The sequence below is a fragment of the Lontra canadensis genome, unplaced genomic scaffold (genome assembly GCF_010015895.1).
Source record: "Lontra canadensis isolate GAN:19392208 unplaced genomic scaffold, GSC_riverotter_1.0 scaffold2, whole genome shotgun sequence".
Classification (NCBI taxonomy): Eukaryota; Metazoa; Chordata; class Mammalia; order Carnivora; family Mustelidae; genus Lontra; species Lontra canadensis.
The window spans coordinates 22,026,364-22,046,774 of record NW_022630996.1 but is presented as its reverse complement, the minus strand read 5'-3'; the positions used below and the strand labels follow the sequence as shown (position 1 = coordinate 22,046,774).

The 20,411-nt window shown below is 39.1% G+C and overlaps 1 protein-coding gene across 2 annotated transcripts in view; it reads left to right on the top strand.

Moving 5' to 3' along the window:
- CPED1 (cadherin like and PC-esterase domain containing 1) overlaps positions 1-5,451 on the top strand; it is a 262,654-nt gene extending 257,203 nt beyond the window's left edge. For both annotated transcript variants that reach the window (XM_032870574.1, XM_032870566.1), the window contains one exon: positions 4,310-5,451. In XM_032870574.1, coding sequence (XP_032726465.1) covers positions 4,310-4,531 — 222 coding nt within the window. In that variant the 3' untranslated portion in view covers positions 4,532-5,451. The remainder of the gene's footprint in view (positions 1-4,309) is intronic.
- Positions 5,452-20,411: the final 14,960 nt, after the last annotated feature.

Below are 20,411 nucleotides of genomic sequence, written 5' to 3'. Positions count from 1 at the left end.
TAAAAATATAAAAATAACTATGTACAATAAAAACAAAAAATTCCTGCCTTTAGGGGCACCTACAGTCAGTGGAGCAGGAGACTCTTGATCTCAGAGTCGTGGGTTCAAGCCCCACATTGTGTGTAAAGAATACTTAAAAATAGAATCTAAAAAATAATTCCTGGGGTGCCTGGGTTGCTCAGTTGATTAAGCATCCAACTCTTGATTTTGGCTCAGGTCACGATCTCAGGGTTGTGAGATCGAACCCTGTGTAGGGCTCCAGGCTGGGTATAGAGCCTACTCAAGATTCTCTCTCTCCCTCTCCCTCTGCCCCCTCCCCACCCTCACACACATGTGTGCTTGCTCTTTCTCTCTCTCTCTCAAAAAAGAGAGAAAAAATTCCCATCTTTTGATCATATACACCCATTAAGTCTCACTTCTTTGCCCACTGGAGATTCTATTAGCAATTTGGTACATATCTCCATTTTAAACATACATTCTTGATTTTAATTCCAAGTCATTAAAACTCTTAGGCTGTCAAATTTATGGTCACTAGATTTATGTAACACTGGGCTTTATTTAGAACTACCTTACTGTTCCATAAACATTTTAAGGAAAGAATAGCAGTTTATGAAATGCACTTTAATGTAGTATGAACATTCCTATTTTTTCTATCACAGTATTGAATTCTGCTTATACTTGGCTGATGCAACCAATAAATTGGATCTATGGTAGGCTGATGGTAGACTCAATTAAAATTGATGAGTGAACATCTGGAATTGAAAAATCCCACATCATCACTGTTTTTCACCCCCCTTCCCAAATGGTCTTGGTTATTTTCTTACATTTATTCTTCAAGATGTGCTTTAGGATTTCCTTGTCATGTCCCCCAAATACTGCTGTGATTACAGTTAGAATAGCATTTTCATTAACCTGGGAGGATTTGACCTGATGTGTCTTTCCATTTGTTAATGTTTTCCTTTTATTAAACTTTGTGTTTTCTGTACCTGCACAATAGCTGAACTGAATGAAATTGTTTTTGTATTATAATGAGATCTTTTCTCCAATATATTTCTTATTAATTATTGATAGAATATAGAAATGCTATATGATTTGTAAATATTAACTTTATAATATCTCATTATTTTTCGGTAGCTTCCTTTGGGGTTTCAAGGTGAACAATCATATAGTTATAAATAATTCTTGGGTAATTTCCTATAACAAAATGTTTCATAATGCTAAAGCTTGCATTACTGAAATAAATTCTATGTGCTGGTGGTATAGCTCAAAATACTGCTGGATTTTTTTTAAAGGCTCTGGATTCCATTTACAGTAACATTTGGGAAGACTTGTCACATCTCTATTTTGACAAATCAAAATTGAAGTAGTTCTTTCTCTCTAGGTTTGTCACTTTTCAGGTGTCAGTGTCAGGGTAATACTGGCTTAACCAAGCCAGTATTAGGACACTTAGTATCTTTGATTATTTCCTGTGAAATAGCTTTCAAAGGAAACTAACAATTAAGTGTTGTTGGGCCAAGCCCTGAGATAGACGTGTAGAAATCAATCTTCAATAGCATTTGCTGGCACCGGCATTATGAGAGGCATTAGATTAGGCTGGCCCTCAGAAGCAGGAGGAGACCCTAGTATTCCGTCTCCCTTTTTCAGAGACCACCTGAGTGGTTTAAAAATAGAAATACATTATTGGGGTGCCTAGGCAGCTCAGTGGATTAAAGCCTCTGCCTTCGGCTCGGGTCATGATCTTGGGGTCCTGGGATCAAGCCCCGCATCCGGCTCTCTGCTCAGTGGGGAGCCTGCTTCCTTTCCTCTCTCTCTCTACCTGCCTCTCTGCCTACTTGTGATCTCTGTCAAATAAATAAAATTAAAAAAAAATAGAAATACATTATTAACCTTCCCGTGTGATCGGGACACGACTCTTGAGTAGATGCTATAAGCTTCAGCAAATACAGTGGAAATACATATTTTTGTATTATCTCTTTTATAAATCACATTCAAGATTGCTATAAGCATCTACACTAGCATTATCCAACATGTGTGCTGCAGCATGAACTGCAACACGAAACACTGAAATAATTTTTAAAGAACTGTATAACCTTTTGCAATGGGATGTATTTTTATCTATTTTGCATTTAATTAGCATGCTGATCATCTGGCAATTGCAAAAACCAAACCTGAAGATAAAATTATATAAACAAAAGTAACCTTATTTTGGCTTCGGAACGCTGAAATAATATTTTCCCAGGGTTGAATGTAATATTTATGCTTAAGTGTTTCCTTAAATAAACTTCCTTAAAAATGTTCACTAATCTTGCTATCATTGAAACACGCCTCCTCCGAAATGGACAGAACCTTCAGAAAAACATTGGTGCACCTCCCAGCCGATCATATTTAAAGTTGTAGGATAACCAAACAGGGGTGCAAAGAGCTGCACGTTAACAGCAACTTACAACCTTGAGACCTGGAATATTAATCAGTGGTTAACTGCAAACTGAGCTCTGATTTCCTATCCATTGGGATTCCTTACCACAACCCACTGATTTCTCTGGTCTTAAGAGTCACTTCATCTGAGGGCCTGATCATAAAAAACTAAACGTCCCATAGCCACAGGAAAACAATTCGTTTCTTTGGGGTTAGCAGGGTATAATTGGTTTTCAAATGCATTGCCATTACATTTTTTCTTCAAAATGGGAATAGCTTTAACGTTTTTATGATTATAAAGGAATGCACATTTGTCGTATTCAAATAAAAAAAGCAAGGCCAGAAGTTACAAAGAATACATTTTAAATCACCTATAATTCCTCTACCCAAAGATCACTACAGTTAACATTTTGGTTTAGATGTTTACAGAATTTCTACTCAAATAAATCTTCTAAAAGGGTTCATGCTCGCTTGCACATAATAACTAAAAATACTCATCTTCAAAATAAATAACTTGTGTTTGCTTAAATACTCTGTATTTTTTGAGCTGTTTTCATTTTATTCTCTTATATGTAATTAAAAAAATGTGGCTCTACATCATCATAATCATCATATAGCACTTTAAGGAATTTTAAAAATCCATGAAAGCTAGTGTTGCCTTAATTGATTGATGACTAATATATAGTTTATGTGTCAGTACTGATCAAAAATAATGTCTTGCAATTATATTAAAAATTAATAATTAATAAATTGAATTAATGATTTGTTATTCATTTGTGAACACACCTCAAATATCTTTGCCAGTATTTTCTCTCCTCCCCACCTCCCGACCCTCCCCACAACCTCTGTTTTGATCCCTTCCTGATTCCCTCTGACTGTTGGTATTAACAACCTGAGTCACATTAGCCCAATGATTAAAAATGGCAATTATACTACTTCTGAAACTAATAATGCAGTATGTATTAATTAATTGAATTTAAATAAAATTATAGGATAGCACCAGGGCAATTTTTTGTAAACCATACATATGGACTATAAATATGACCTCTTTGTGTGTGTGTGTGTGTGTGTGTGTGTGTGTTGATATTCATGAAATATCTTTAAATGGAATCACAAAGAAATTAGTATATGTTGTTTCTGGGAAGTCAACTGAGTGACTGTGGGTAGGGAGGCAGAGCTGGGGAGGAATTTTTTCTTATATATCCTCTTATGCTTTATAAATGCTTTATAATTCTGCTTATTCAAAAAAGTTTAACATAAAATTTACATATGTACAAACACATATAAATTTATTAGCTTAATAAGGCATAGTCTATTTCTACAGATTCTTTACTAACTTACTAACTTACTAAGCGCCCAGAAAAAGGAAACCACTAATCATAAGTGTCAGCTTATGGCTGTGCAATGGATAGCATTTTTCTTCTCTCTGCAAATAGTTTTAATTTCCATTCTATAAAAGGGTGCCATGGCAGGTTTGGAGGACCATGTTTGAATCAGTGACCCAGCAAAGGTCCATCCGCGTCTTTTCTATATGTTAGTATCCAGCTTAAGTACACATACACGGACACACACAGACACATGCACAGACAACAGTGTGGTAGAGAAACCATCTAAAATTATTCCTCAGCTGCATTGGGGCCAGCTGCCCTGAGGTAAGGAAAATGGCAGAAATTCTAATTCCAAAGTTAGTTTTTTTTGTTTTGGCTTTTTGGTTTTGGGGGGGTTTTTTTTTGAAAGATAAGTTTCTCTGGCTCTTGGTTATATAGATCATACATATACCCTTTAGGCAATGTCCACGTGATACAGATGCTACCGAATTTGTGAGTTAATTATACTACTCGATGCAGAGCTTGAATGTCCTTGATTGTAACTATTTTTTGCTCTTTATTTGCAGGTAGTGAAATCAAAGCTATTCAAAGAATATCACTTTATTAAAATGAAACAATCAAGTAATCACATTGTGGGGAAATATTTCAGCAATCAAAGCAAACTACAACGACGACGACAAGACTCTGTAACAAATTTTCAGTCCCCCTATCATGTCAGAGGTCCAATTAATCAGGTTTGCTCTGAAATCCTTCTCAGCAGGATGTGTGTGAGTAAAAGAACTGTGTAGACTCCCTGCAGGAGGCCTGAACTTGGAATTGGAGGCAAGCCACTCACTCACCTGGGCAGTGGTCTAAGAACCAAATCCTGTATGTCACGTGTATTTGGACCGACCGCACACCCAGGAACCCGGGCACACACATACACACCAACGCACACGCGGCTAAAAAAAGTAATAATAACACTTTTTTCCTATAGCTTTGTAAGGTTGAGGTGTGCACTTGAAAATCATTTGTCTTCAAGGGGAAAGCTAGAGCTAGAGAAAGGTTACTTGAAGTATAATCCTGAATTAGAACCACTGTGGGCTAGGTATTGCATTGTGATAATAAGGAGAAATAGAGACACTTGAATTATGTGGACAAAAAAGATAAAGCTCTTGAGATCGCGTTATCTTCTCTCTTGGTACATTAATACTGAAAAGGAGAAAAAAGCAGTTACATTCCACTTGCAAGTAGGGATTGTGTTTGTGTCCTCTACCGGGAGAAAATGTGAGCTTTATGATGGCTTAGGATTTGTGAATCTAATGTTTATGAAAAATATGTCTTCCTATACTTCTTAAATTTTACAATCGAAAGGAAAAGAACATGGATGCTCCACGAGGAATTTGAAAAGATTCTATGAGAGATAGGAAATGTAATATTTTACAATTAAAACACCAATGCATTTAACTTTGCACTCTTTGTCCTTTTCATAAACATTCCCTCCTACCCTGTCTGTGAACTTGGATGGGTAACTGCAGTCTAAGTTGATTAAATATGCAATTTTAAAGTGTATTATTTTATTATGTTTTACTGAGGATATCCGTTAAGAAAGCTTTTGTTTGCTGTTAGAATCCTGGGTAATTTAAGATTACATTTTATGCAAATATTTTCAAAGGATTGGCCATTTGCAAGTGCAGAGGAGTTTATTTTCATACAACATTTGTATATGCCCACATTGTGTCACTGGTAACTATATTTTGATTTACCTAATAATAATTTAGAGTAAGCATTAAAAATTATTTTTTCATTAAAACTGTGACATACATACACAACATGTCCAGTTCTAGTACTGAGAACTTTCTCTTCTATATGTTAATTTCAAAATAGTGAATTTCCTTATTTTTTAAGTTCTTTGTTGTGAGCTATCCCACAGTTAAAATTGGCTTTTAAAGGATTGTTTTTCTTTTGGGGGAAAAATAAACCTGAGAGGGTTATTCAATTCATGTTACAAATACCTCAATTTCATTACCATACCCAAAAAAGACTATTTTGATCGATCAGTTCCTTTGTATGAATATCCACCTCTTTAAATACTCTATTTTTATATATATTTTTATATGGAAGTAAACGTGAATTTATATTTAACAGTGTTAAATTATATTTAAACATAGCTGTCACTTGATATAAACATATCTGCCTTTGACAGATGATAGATTTTTCTTTAATGGTACAGAATTACCCTTTAAAATGAAAGATTTTTCGAATACCTGCACCTATAGTAAGCACCATATTTAGGTTTTCAATTTTTTTTAACGATATAAAATGTTGCCAATTCATGCAGCCTCTCCAGCGTGTTTTAAGGTATTACATGCTCTATAACAGGATTATAGTGTAGATGTTTCTTGTAATTTACTGTCAACCGAACTATAATAACCATCTGACTGAAGTTAGTCTGGCATTTACCTCTTCACTGTTGAAATAATAGATTTTAGAAACAAGTGTAATAAAACTATTAATAAATGTCTTACTGGTGATAGTCTGTGTTCAGAGAGTATCTTTTACTTTCCTTTTTACTGGAGGTATATCACCATACAGGGTCTACTTGGCAGACATGTCATCATACAGATTCAACTATCTGAGTGTGGTTTAATAGGATAACCGTCTAGTTTTTTTCAATCCTGATGTCCTCCGCATTTTGATCAGATGAACTCCCTGCTGTACAATGACCAAAACTTTTGAACACAGTGCCGTGAAGAACTATTTTTTTCTTTTTAAAAATAAGGTACTGAAATGTTAGGAATTGTGTAGTTACACCTTAATTGAAAAAACACATTTTATTTTATGTTGGGGAGATAGGGTTGTGTGTGTGTGTGTGTGTGTGTGTGTACTTGTATGTGCTTAGCAAGTTCATAAATTGGGAAAAAATAGGAATAGGTATTTAAGCATATTTTTAGATGTAAAAGTTAAAGGAAGTATATTATTTTTGCTAAGAATGGATTAGTATCCAATCTAAACTGAACTCAACTAAAGAAAACATTGACAATATTACAAGTCAAAAATAACTGCGTAAGCATTTCCAAGCATCACTGTTAACATTGTGTGTGTGCACATGTATGGGCAGTTAAGAGCACAGTGAGCTCTCTGCCAGCCATCCAAGTAGGTGAATAGGATCCTGGAGGGACATATGAAAAAGGAGGGCTCACTGATGCCTGCCAGTTGGGCTCACACTTAGGTCATTTGATCTTCCTCCTGTTGAATGCCCCTGTGCCTAGCGGTCAACTCTACAAAACAATAATTTCCACTTAGATAGCACTGGAAGAAGTCACTGGTTATTGACATGGAAATAGTGCTGGTGATGTTTATGTGCAAAACAGAATGCTGTTTTGCATTTGTTTTCTTCTTTCAGTGCCATTTCATGCAAGGATTTCAACAAGAAATGCAGAAACGGGTAAAAAAATAAATACATATAACCCACTAAAAGTTATTTCAAAGCTGTAATGCTTTTTGGCACAGTGGGGAGATATGGTGGAGTCTAATACAGATTAAGGTTAAGAGCCAAGAAAGATAGTGAGGGATAGGGTCTTATTAAATATTACCTTATGGGCTCCTTAAATTGAACAAATACTGAAAGAATCATCAGTATCTGAAATTTTTCCCTGTGAATTTTCACCTTACAAAAAGAAAGAAACAAAAAATGAAAAATGTCATCATCATCAGTGGCTAGAATTACTGTATTTAAAATGAACAAACAGAGGCACCTGGGTGGCTCAGTCGGTTAAGCGTCTGCCTTTGGCTCAGGTCATGATCCCAGGGCCCTGGGATCGGGCACTTCATCAGGCTCCCTGCTCCATGGGGAGCCTGCTTCTCCCTCTCCCTCTGTATGCTGCTCTGCCTACTTGTGCTGTCAATAAATAAATGAATAAATAAATAAATAAAGTCTTAAAAAATAAAATGAACCAACATAAATTTGAATAAGCTCATATGGGCTGATAACTTCAAAAACGTATATCTAAGTGCAAAATGATACTACAGCCAATTCTACCATTTTGACTGGATCCAGGAGTCCTTGCTCCACAAATACTACTGTAGCCTTTTTCTTTTCTTAATGTGTACTTAAAGTTCAAATGATTTTTATTGCTCTTGGAAACTAAAGCATTTTGATAGATCACTTTAACTTAGGGGGATTAACCAGAAGTTGTCAAAAGACCCGAAGACCTCCTAAAGCCAGCAGGATCGTGCCAGGGCCTCCAAACTCGATTTTGCATTTGGCAAGGCTTCCAAGGTTTCAAACTGTCAAAGAACCTTTTATCATGTTTTTATTACTGCAGTAACTGCTATTATCAACTTCCATATTTCTTTTATGATTCTGTCACTTGGTGTAGGGAGCAGTAGAACTCATTTTTTCTAACTGATATAGAACATGCAGTCCTCCTAAAATGGGGCTCCATTTGTTTTCTTTATGCTCGTTGAAATATAAAGAATTGGTTTTACGGCTCTATCAAATGTTGGATCTCTATGCTTTAACACACCCAAGACATAATCAAAACACTAATTCTTAAACATATCAAGAATATTTAAGCATATTTTTAAGCATATTTGCAGTATAAATGAAGATAATTACTTAAACCCAACTAAGAGAAAGAACAAAATTAAACAAATGCTTTTAAAGAAAACAACAAAAAGGGGGGCTTTGTATGCCTACAAGGTCGTCGTATTTAGGTAGATTACGTTTTGAATTTGATCTGTGCTGAAGGGGTGGTTATGAGACATAATATATCTAACCAAGACATTCTTCTTAGGAAATTTATGTATAGGGTCATATCATTATTTTTATTACATGAAAAAGTAATTCTTATAAAACTTATTGAAATGTTTTGATATTTTTAAAAAGCAAAGTAATTATAATTGATTTATTCACACATCAGAATTCAGAAGTAATGTGGTGTCATAAATATCAAATGAGTTCAATTGATCCTTAACTATTTAGTGAAAAATTTCCTTGTTTTATGGTTAGCTGGTGAAATACATCAATTTGATGCAGATTTTAGTGGCAGGCTAAATGACGTAATGATGATGGTATACGATTTATGTATTTATGCATTTTGTTCAATTGGATTTCCATTTTTGCCCTATAATTAAAACTGTTCCAAATATAGATTGAAATCTCAGTGTATGGCATCAAGGTCCACATTTTAATTTTCTTTTCACTGTACGATCTGATTTTTTTTATTTGGTCTATAATTTATATGCTTTTAAAATTAAATAATGAATTTGAATATCAGGAGAAACTAAGAACATTCGAGTAAAATGGACATATGTTGTAACATCTCATCAATCATATACCTGCCTTGATATAAGAAGTGGTTTGGTCTCCAGGACAGCTGACATTAATAGCTGGGATTCAGAATCCTTGACATCCCTCCATAGTGAACACATTGAGCTAAGAGGATTGGTATAAAATGCCAACACTGAAGCAAACGTGGCTTCGGTTAGTTCATTGGGCCCATCGCAATCAGAACAGGTGGAAATGAGGGGCTACGGCACAGGCCTTCAACTCCCAGTGCGTTCTAGAATGGATAAAAGCTATGATCCCCTTCTCCAGCTGCCTTTGACAGGTCTTGCTCATCTCTTCAAACCTCTCCTTAAGACACAAGTCCTCATTCCTAAGGAAAAAAAAAATAATAATTTTCAAAATTCAATGGACCAAAAATCATCACCTAGATTAAGCAAAGAACAGTGCAGTGTATCTTTACTGATGCTTTCTTATTTATAGTCAGGAAAAAGAGAAAATGACCTCTAACCTTCAGGACCGTATATCCTCTGGAGAACTTGAGTAGTGATTCATTTTGGCCCTGGATTCGTTCACCCACCATGACGTTTTCTGCTTGTCTCTAGCCTTGTCCTTGAGGTGAAACTCACGCAGTGTTTTCTGTGTGTATTTAATGCATAATACAATATACATTTTTAGACTTACATTTTTATGTTTTCCTCCTTGCCTTAATTATATGTAACATGAAGCGTATGTTTTAATGGGCATGAGCTCTCCGGCTTTACAGTATCATAAAAAGAGTTTTATGAGCCTTTTGTTAAAAATCTGTGCCTATGTCATTGGCAGGGCATGAAATCATTTGCAGCTACCTCTTCTACTTAGAAGATAAAATTTGGTCTGAATTAGGAATCGTACAGGGGGAACATAAAACAATTCCTTTGTAAACTAAAATGAGGATAATCATCAAATGGCACAGATTTGGGTTCATCAGTTCCTACCACATGTGCACACCCCTCAGGGAAAACCTGGTCTCTGTACATACTTGTCTCTAAGGACTCTCCCCATTTCAATGTTCATATTAGTTATGCAAAATCAATGGCATGTTTTTAAAAGGGTGTGGATACAACCCTTAGCACAAGTTATTCCTGCCAAGAACAGGAATCATTTCACTAGGATGAAGTTCCAGGGCCATGTTATTGGTAAACATCTGGAACTCTCTCTTGGCCACCTGTCCTATAAATAAATTGATATTTTCCATGAATTATTTATGGACTCTGAGATGAGCCTGATAGAGACATTGAATCTCAGGTTCCTGTTTCCCAGAAGAATGGGCAGTCCCAAGTGGGCGATTGGCCTAACTGGTATTTTTCTCTTCCCCTGGGGTCATGGTAAGTCTTTGAAGTACTGAGTTTCTGAAAGTCAATTTCTCTTCTGATGGACGCCTCCCTGGGCATCATCTTCAGTAAACTGTTATCAAATACAGTGAAAATAAATGCCTTTCCCTCACTGACTTGTTATGCTGCCTCTGCGGACATGAAAGCTTGTGGAGCCAAAACCAAACCTTCCTTCATTTGTGTCTAGGGAAGAGTGGGTATCAATAAGGGACTCGGAAAATGGGAATTCTAGATTATTTTAAACAAAACTCACAATGGATAAAATACATACACACTTCTGGTGTAAGTATATGTGTTTGTATACACACACACACACACACACACACACACACACACAATGTAATAAATAATAGAGAAGTACCAAATAACACTACATCCATTGCATTCATTTCTTTAAAACATTCTTCTTATTTTTAAATTTATAGCAGCATGTGAAACCTTTAGAATAACAGGTTCTCTGGATGCCTTAAGCAGGTGCTCGTCTGGGCCTGTGGGGAATGTGGTCGGAGGCCTCTGCCAAGCAGAGCCAGGAGAGATGAGTTAGAGGAGGTGTCTGGCAGATGCTTCTCTTGAGAGGTGACAAGCCACCAAACTGCCAGAAGTCATCAGAATGGGAAGATGCTAGGAAAGTTTTAACTTTGGAGTCAATGAAGACTCCCACGATGAAAACTACAAGGAGAATGTGCTGGAAGAAGGACTGGGCAGCTCTGTGCGCTACTGAAAACACATGGGTCACTGGGGCTTTCTTGGGGCACTTCCTCTGGACAGGGCTTCCTGCCTTGTGCTCTGCCTCTTGGCACACCCCTGCCGTCGGAGCTTTCCTGGGCGGCTCTGACGTCACAGGGCTTCCCCATGGGTCAATGCCGACGTGGGTGAGGAGCAGGAAGGCTATGGCGGTAAGCGAACCCGCTAGGCTCTGACTGGGGGTGCCACTGGGTGGAAGGCACTTGGCAAGATGGTCCATAAGGTGAAACCGGAACTGCCCACCACAAGGTCTGAGTTTTTACTCATCCTTTGCCTCCTTGACTGGATTTGTTTCCCCTTTTTGTTATTTCTGCAGCCCCTGGGCCCATCTCTGTTGTTGTGTGACCACATTACGTAATAGTTATCTGTAATTACCTCCTTCTATCCCACCCACAAGACTTAGCCCCTCAAGGCCTAATACTGAGTCTTCCTCATCTTTCAATTTCTCCCAATCTCTTTTCTCTGTCTCCCTTCTCAGCTCAGATGTCATCTCCTCTAGGAATTTTTCTCTGATCCCTCAGATACCAAAGTGTCCTTTCTTTGTGCTCTAAGTACCCCTGCGCCAGCCCTTGGCTTTGTTTCATACTTTGCAACCCCTGGAGTCTCAATTCCAGGAGGAAAAGACTTGTCGTTTGGTTGGTTGTGTTTATTTATTATTTCTTTTTAACTGTGCTCTGGAGATACAATTTACATGCTATAAAGTTCACTTATTTAAAGTCTACAGTTCAGTGGTTTTTTTTTAGTATATTGACACAGGTTTGCAGTCCTCACCGTAATCTAATTCTAGAACATTTTTGTCACCCCCAAAAGAAAGAAAGCAGTCACTTTCCACAGTTCCCCTCCTCCGCCAAGGCATTAAGCAACTGCTGATTTACTTTGTGTTTCTATAGATTTGCTTATCCTGAACATTTCATATGAATAGGATTATACAATATGTATTCTTTTGCTGCTGGCTTCTTTCACTCAGTATTTTAATCTTTGCATTCTCAGTTTGGAAATATATTGCCTAGCAAAGAAAAGACACTCAATGAATTTTTGTAACAAGAAAAAATAAATGCCCTAACATAACTCTAGCGTCTTCTGGAGATAGAAATTGTTCTCAAAATAGAACTTGTCTAAGAGGCTTTGAGAAAGCATTATGTTAGAGATCACGTTATCACTTCCTCAAACCATCTCTAGCAAGTGCCAATTCTTTGTTTATTCCCCTTGTGCCCCGAGGACTGAGGTGGGGCACAGAGAGGTGGCTGGAGAAGGTGTGAGCCACACTCGAAAGCTGTCTGCCCGGATTCTGGGGAGGATGTCTGGCGCTGGGGGCGCCGCGGACAGCAGGAGCAGGGCCCGAAGACTTGGGGTCCACCCGGATGTTAGGTGCTTCAGACCCCCTCTTCACTGTACCCCTTCATCACTCATCTCAACACTTGCTGACACTCGCTGCCCTACCCCTGTAAGAACTGGAAAGGGTGTCACGCCATGTCATGCCCAGGGCTGGTGAATCAACAGGCCTTCGACCTCAAGCCCTCACAAGGGTAAACGGAAGCTTTAAAAGAGGACAAAGGAAAACATTTTTTAGTTGTGAAATTTCGGACAGCAGCAATCCAGAAATGGGGCCATTGAAGGAAGCAGGGAGCATCCCATAACTTATCCCGAAGGTTCTGCCATTCCCAAGAACAGAGGAGACAAGAGAGAAGCAGAGTGATGGCCGAGGGCTGTAGTTAACCATATCCTAGAATGTGTGACAAGAAGTCCACACAGGCCCTGCTCTTCAGGCATGCATACCAATGGGGCATGACTTCTGATCTGTAGAAACATTCTATTAACTTTCTTTTTCTACCGTGCTATTGTCAAATGCAATATTAATGTAGCATCAAAATTCATCATTTTTATGTCATAAATCTTCCTATAATTTTATATATAATAAGTGCTTACAGATGCAAATCATGTTTAAATGGAAGGACATAATGGTTAAAAGAAGTATTGGCCATATTGTAGTAATTTTGCAAGCAGCTGTTTCAAGTTAACATGTGTGTATTCCCAGTCTTGTGTATATGAGATACAAGTGAATGTCAACAGTACCTTAACAATGCAACTGAATTTAATTACAGAACTGAAAATGCTATGGGTAGAGGATCACATTTTCACTGAAAAGCGTAGGTAGGGAGACATCTGTTTCTGGTGCGTTTCAAATAGGTACTTGCATCCTTTACACACTCTGATTCCATAATTTTTTTTTTTTTTTTGGCAACAGAGAATTAACTAAAAGATTTCCTTGCATATTTTTTTCCTAAAACAAGATAGCAGATATGTTCATCAGAAACTTAATTTTGCAAGTGGTATAATATATGCATTTTAAATATGACTCTGGGACGTGTAAAGAGATCTGTAAGCCATGAGAAAGATACTCTTTCTTTAAGCACTAAGTTAGGACTGGAATAAAGAGCAAAAAGAAAGCGTCCTTACTTGCTTACCAGATGGCTCCCCACCGTGTCCACAATTCTTTATTTTACTAGATTCTTCTGTTTGAAATCCTTTCAATTAGTGAAATCACTTAACATTAACCTCCATGGTCTTTTAACATGCTAATATCCTTGGAAAGTTGGGGCTATTAGACATTTGCAGTATGAGTGAATTTAATCACAGTTTTCTCCAAGCAGCTAGCAAATTCAATGCACTGAGTAAAGACGAAGATGCTGTACAGTTCTGAAGGAACCCTGTTGCAAAGATCCCTCATGGAGAAAGGGGAACCTGAGAAGCAGAGGGACGTTGGTTGCCAAATGGTCATTATGACCTAGCACCATGCTCACCTCTAGAGGGTGAACTTGAAAATCAGTCAGGCCGTGGCCTTGGAATATAGTACTTGCTTGGAATTGCTAGAGGAATCTGAATTACTCACCTGGAGCAGTGACCTGATGGGTCATTCCCATTACCCACGGTTTTGCATTTTACCCATTCAGCTCTATTAAAAGACCTAATAAACATCATTTGTTTTTCCCTCTCTATCCATTTGCTGGTTCCACTACTGCCCAGAGCAACAAAAGATTGTAGGTTATTGCACTGCATGTAAAAGCAGGCTTCTTTGAGGGTTGCCAAGGATGTCAAGCATCCTTAAAGTCAAAACAATCAGTCATCTGCTTAACTCTGGATGGAAACAGAGTATCTGCTATCTGTCCTTTATCGTTCAGAGGATTTGAATACAAGTGCAACCTGGCCGCTATGCCAGCCGTCTCAAGGATTGCCAGGATTAGCGTGGTGGTGCTGGGGTGTTGGGCATCCTCACCGTCTTGCTCATTCTCAGGGCTCCGTGCAGTGCATTTTTCAGAAATAGAAGGAGTTATTCAATCAAGTGTGTAATTGATCCTTTCCCTCTGGAGCCTCCACACAAACTATTACAGGTCATTTACATGAGAACGTACGTTCATCAAGCTTCTAAAATGTGAATGGTCCCTGAAAAATGAGGAAGGTTAAAAAATTTTGTAGTGAAATTCTACATTTTAAACAATTTTACAGGATTTTGAAATGTTGTCTAGATACACCAATGGTCTTTGGCCTCCAGAGAGGTCAGGTAGGTTAGTGGTTTGCAGGCAAACGATACAAACTTCTATGCTTCTGTTCCTTTCATGCACATAAACAGCCTAACTCTTACCTAAGCAGATGGTGTTCTACCTTGTAGCATTGGTTTCCCTGCAGTCCTCAAAGTCAACCCCTGGCATATGTCTCCTTAGGGAATGGGATTCAACACTTACACCACCCATTCTTATGATTTAATAAACAGTTGTTTATTTGTGTGCTTTATTTTTGATCTAGAATGCCAGTTGGAAAGGCAAGCCAGCCAGTTTTATCCATCAGGTTACAGGAAGAAAAGAAGAAGGAAACAAGGGGAAAAAAAAAAAAAAGGGAAGTGACAAGAGAAGATAAAGAAAGCGAAGAAATGAGAGCAAGAGGAATCAAGGAAGGAGAGTAGAAAAGAGGAGGTTCAGAAACCTTAAGAAATGGTGGGGAATGTCAGATGGTGTCATGATTATCCATCAGCTAACATGGGCTACAATTTAACTGCAGAGTCAGTACAGACATCTTAGAGGACACGCCACAAACAAACAACGAAAGGTCATCGTCTCCAGCTGAAAACCAAAATTTCAATTATCCAGCTGGGTGTTTGTTTTCACGGCCATTAAATTACTACATTGCTGATGGAATACAAAAATGCTCTTAATCAGAGAGAGGATAATTGTAGTCACAATAGGAAAATGTCTGATTTTGTACTGACTAATCTGATTAGTGCTACTTTTGAAACTGCTGTTTGAAAAGGACTAATCCTTTTTTTAGCTCAGTCTTCGGAATCATGAGTTTTCTTGTTTTCGGAATAAAACTAGCCACTGTAACTCACTTGCTAATTGTGATTCTCACATTTCCCAATAATAAAAATTGTCCTTTATTCTGATTCAAGTGTTCCAGTGAAAAAACTTAACTCTTGAGGTATAGAAGCTATTTCGGTGAGGCCTACGTTGGATTTTCGGTACAAGGCTGTCTATACTAAAACAAAAACAAAAATAAAAACAAAAATTCGACTTAGACAGCAAGTGCTACAACCTCTCAAGCCCCCCTCACCCCCACCCCCGCCACTAGACTGAAGAACATTCCCCAGTATTGTCGAAATAGGAGACCGGAATATTCTTCTCTGGGGAATATGAGCAGCCTAAGAGATAAGACTTAAATATACCTTTATTAAAGATCCACCAATAAGATGACCCCTTGAGATTCCCCTAAAGTAAAACTCAAATCAGGAAGTCCTACCCATATACTCAGAGCTTCTAACTGGCTTTTAAGTACTTCATGCATAATCATGAGCAACAACCAAGGAATGCCAGACATCTGAGGCAACTTCTAGAAGGACAAATAGAGACCAGGTAAACAGAATAAAGCAGATTGGAAGAAGTGGGGGGAAGAAAATTGCAAAAAATATCATTCATATACTATGTGAAACAGAATAAATCCCCCCCCTCAATATGTGCACATCTGTACTGGTTTTCTAGGGTGGTCATACCAAAGTATCACAGACAGGGCAACTTACAACAACAGAATTATATTCTCTAACAGTTCTGAAGGCCGGAAATCTGGAAGGCGTCACAGGGCTGCACTTGGAAAGGCTCTAGGGAAGAACATTTCCCTGCCTTTTCCAGCTTCTGACAACTCCCAGCATTCCTTGGGGCCTTGCTCCGCTCTCTGCCTCCACCTTCACATGGCCTTCTTCTCCTTCTCTGTCTTCTCCTCTTCTGTCTCTCACAAGGACTCTTGTCATTGGGTTTAGGGCCCACTCAGATAATCTAGGGTGATATTTAAGAGTCTTCATTTAATGACATTTATAAAGATATATAATTTGGAAAAATCCAAATAAGATCACATGCACAGGTTCTAGGTATTAGGATGTGGACATATCTTTTGGGAGGGCCATCACTCAACCTACCACAAGGTCCTAGTCCTCAGAACCTATGATCTGTTACCTTTCAGAGCGAAAGAAGTGTTGCAGGTATGATTAAGTGAAGGATCTTGAGATGGGAAGATTTTCCTGGATTATCCAAGGGGTCCCAATACAATCACTAGGACCCTCCTAAGAAGGAAGCAGAAGGGTCACGGTCACCGAAGGAGATATGACAATAGAAGCAGAGGTCAGAATGACAAGGAGAGCCGAGGAAGGCAGGCAGCCTCCAGAAGCTGGAAATGGCAACAAAGTAGACTTTGTGTTTCTTCTACAGATGCAAGAAAAATGTGACCGCTGGTCTGATGGTGAACCAGATCCCAGATGACATGGGCAACAGATGTGGAGCTCCCCATCCCAGATTGGAATAGGTCAGGAGACACTGGGGGACACTGGGTCAAAAGATGATATTAATAGAACTTCTAGTGCCCATAGGGAGATTCAGGAACTGGTAAGGATTGAAGCTGGACTTGTGATAAATTCACAGCAACCAGACAAACAGGGGGGAAATGCAAATGAGGAAAAGGAGAAGAATCACAGTATATTACATAGCTTAGCATGAATAACATGATGTGTCAGAACAAAATAAAAACTGACAGCTGATCTAACCACAGTTTCGAGACTTCCATACTGGGAGCATAAAGGATACAGAGTACACCGTGTGCGAGGGGAGGGGGAGAGGGGTGAACAAAGCAAATCCTCAACTTCCACAGCGGAAAGGGGCAGATGATGCCTAAAATTTTAAAAATTCAGAAGTAGCGGTGTAAGTATGATATTTAGCAAATTGGTACAGAATACCAAAAGAATTCAGCTGAAAGTTATTACTTCTGGGGCGGGGTAAATGGCCAGTGTGCAAGTGGGAAAGTGCTGTTTTTCATTACAAGACTTACACAATTGTTTAATTCACATATATGATTTTTCAAAAGCCTATGGTTTTGTGAGAATTTTAGTTGGAGGGCCATTTTATTTAAGTTGTTTTGCAAATTTCCACTGATTCACTGTTGTACCCCTTTGATTAGATTACTGAGCTGGACATTTAAATATTAGGAAAGGGGGCACAGAAGGATCTCAAGACTTGCGAGGGCTATTACACAGAACTCAGCCGGAAAGATAAATGCTGCATGAGCTTAATCTTTTTAAGTGGTTCTTCTGATTTCCCCAACTGTGAAATATATTTATGACTTTCAACTCCATTCGTTTGTTCATTTTTGAATTCCAAGTCAAGATGCACCTTAAAGCAAGCAATTAACAAAAATAACCCTCCATGACAGGTGTTATTAAATGAATTATGTTATCCTGAAAAATTACAGCCTATTTCTTTATAAGCAATCACAAGCAGCTATAACATGTTTTGTCTGGTCTGAAAATGTAGGCAATGTATCAACAAATAATTGGGCATATTAAATATATAAAATATTTTTCAGCACTTTTACCCATATCTCTATACATCAATATTACAATGTATTTCTCAAATTTAGCTTACGAGTTTGAAGCCACCTGTGGATTATTTTGTGATTCAGCCTCATCCACCTTTCTAACCTCATTTTGATTACTCCAGGACACCCAACCTGCTTCTGGGCCACTTGCCTTGAGATGAAAATGTGTGAGAGAACATGCATTCATTTTAATGTTACCAAGGGAAACCACAAGCAGAAAAATAAGACAAATAATGTGTTCCAAGGTATAAAAAGTGGAAGAAGACATTGTTTGGGGATACTGATTTTTGGGGGGTGAAATCGTCCCTCTGCTCCTCTGGGTTAATGAGTAGAGTCAAGAGTGATTGATAAGGAGACACGAATCTTGTCTTACCATGGCTTCCTTGGGCAGAAGTGGATAGCGTCCCAGTGAGCCCTGATGGGCCCTCTGCAGAACCCTCCCTACACTGCTGTGTCACTGCCTGACTTGCTTTGCCTCAGAATAGACAGTCCAGAGAGAGCATTTGTGTCATGTGTTTCCTGCCTAGAGCTTCCATGGAGGTTCTTAACTGGCTGGCACATCTGTTTTGAGGGCTTGTGACACTACATTTTACAATAGATGGCAGATCGATGAACTTGCTCTCTTTGCCCAAGGAAGCAAGGACCCCCTTTAACATTTCTGTGTTCTCATTTCTTGGCTCTATGATGAGGAAATCTGTACTCGATTCCCCACATCATTGGTTACTCCTCCCCTGTGGAGAAAGAGCGGCCCATCCATGGGTGCCCATCACCGGCGGGTTCTCCAAAAGCAGGATAGCCCCACCTCCCTCCCCTCTACCTAGAGCTGGACGTCTTCAAGCAGCATGAACTCCCTTCTAACTTCCTGCGGCCTCATCCAAGCCTCCTGTCTCAGGTCCAGCTTCTCAGCCTGCGACTGGGTGGCACTATTGGATCGGCCTCACTTTGTCAAGCTTGCTGTCTTCCATTCAGGGGGAAGGAAGAGGAAGCTTCACTTTGCATATCTTGCTCTGTAGGAAGCCTTACGCTTCATAAAGCCGATCCTTTGCCCAAACTGGTTCAGTCCTCTCTATGCATGCTTTATTCATCAGAACCCCTGGGGCAGGGAGGCGAGCAGAGTACGAAGGGTAAGATTCCAGGACCGAACCCCACCCTAGACTGCCAACAATTCCTATAAGATTAAGATATGCTGAGGGCCAAATCAGTTCCTGAAGGAAAACTCCTTCCAGCCGAAACCTGCCATAACTCAGTTACCCTATAAGGCAAATATTAGTTCTCTCCCCAAAACAGCATTAAAAAGTGGCTCCACTGTATTTGTCTGGTCCTGCTTTCATGAGTGTGCCCCGGGGACTGCAGACAATACGCTGGTGCTAAAGTAGCAACTGGAATCTTTTACCCCGTCGGCTGGACTCAGGCTCTGTTCTGGCACGTGGCCCAGTATATCAATATTGTGGTTTTCAGCCCATTCTGGAAGCTGCTTCCCTAAGCCATGTGACAGCCCCCAAAATTGGTCTGGCACCAGAAGACTTCATCAGATTGCGAACTTGAGAGCCTCCAGTCGGCTGTTTTTGTAGTGATGCCTCCCTTCGTAATCATTAACAGAAGTGAGAGGCTGCGGTTGTAGCACCCCTCACACCTAGTGTGCAGTTTGTGTTTATGTCTCTGAGCCCTCGTAAATCTCCTCAGCTTGGAGCACTTGCCTACTCAAATACGAGTATTCTCCGGAGGGAACTCCAGAAAGAGTCTGAGTTATTAGCCCAGCTCCACAAACTTACCTGGAAGGAGCACACGGCACACTTACAGATGTGTCAGAAAGATTTAAGAGTATCCGTTTATTTACTGATTTTAACGCTAGCAGAGACTGAAGCTGTGAGTGCTCTAGACGGAACCATCTGGTGGTCCCCTCAGAACTGGTGCAAATCACGTGGCACAGGCGAACACAACGTGCTAGGTACAAGTCTTGGCAAATCTCCAATTGAAAAGTGGTGAATTAGTAGATTATGTCAATGCTGACAGCTCTCAACTTAATGCTTTATTGATTCCACTGTTATGAGAAATTCCTTGTCTGTTAAAACAGCAACCACACAACCATTATTGAATGCCCAGTACACACTCAGCCTTGTGAGCAAGGGTGGGGCGGGGTGGGGGGAGGCCACAACAAAATTACTCATACACGTGGATATGAAGACATTTACAGTCTATCTGGTGACTTACAATTAAAGCACATAAAAATATCTGAGAGCAAAAGTAAGTTATGTGACAAATTTTCTGGTAGGTTCCTCAGATGATGTGGGAACCAGGCAGAGAGGGGCATCCATACTGTCCACTGTGGAAGGCTTCCTGAAGAAGGGGTAGGTGGGTTTAGGGAAGTGAAAAAGG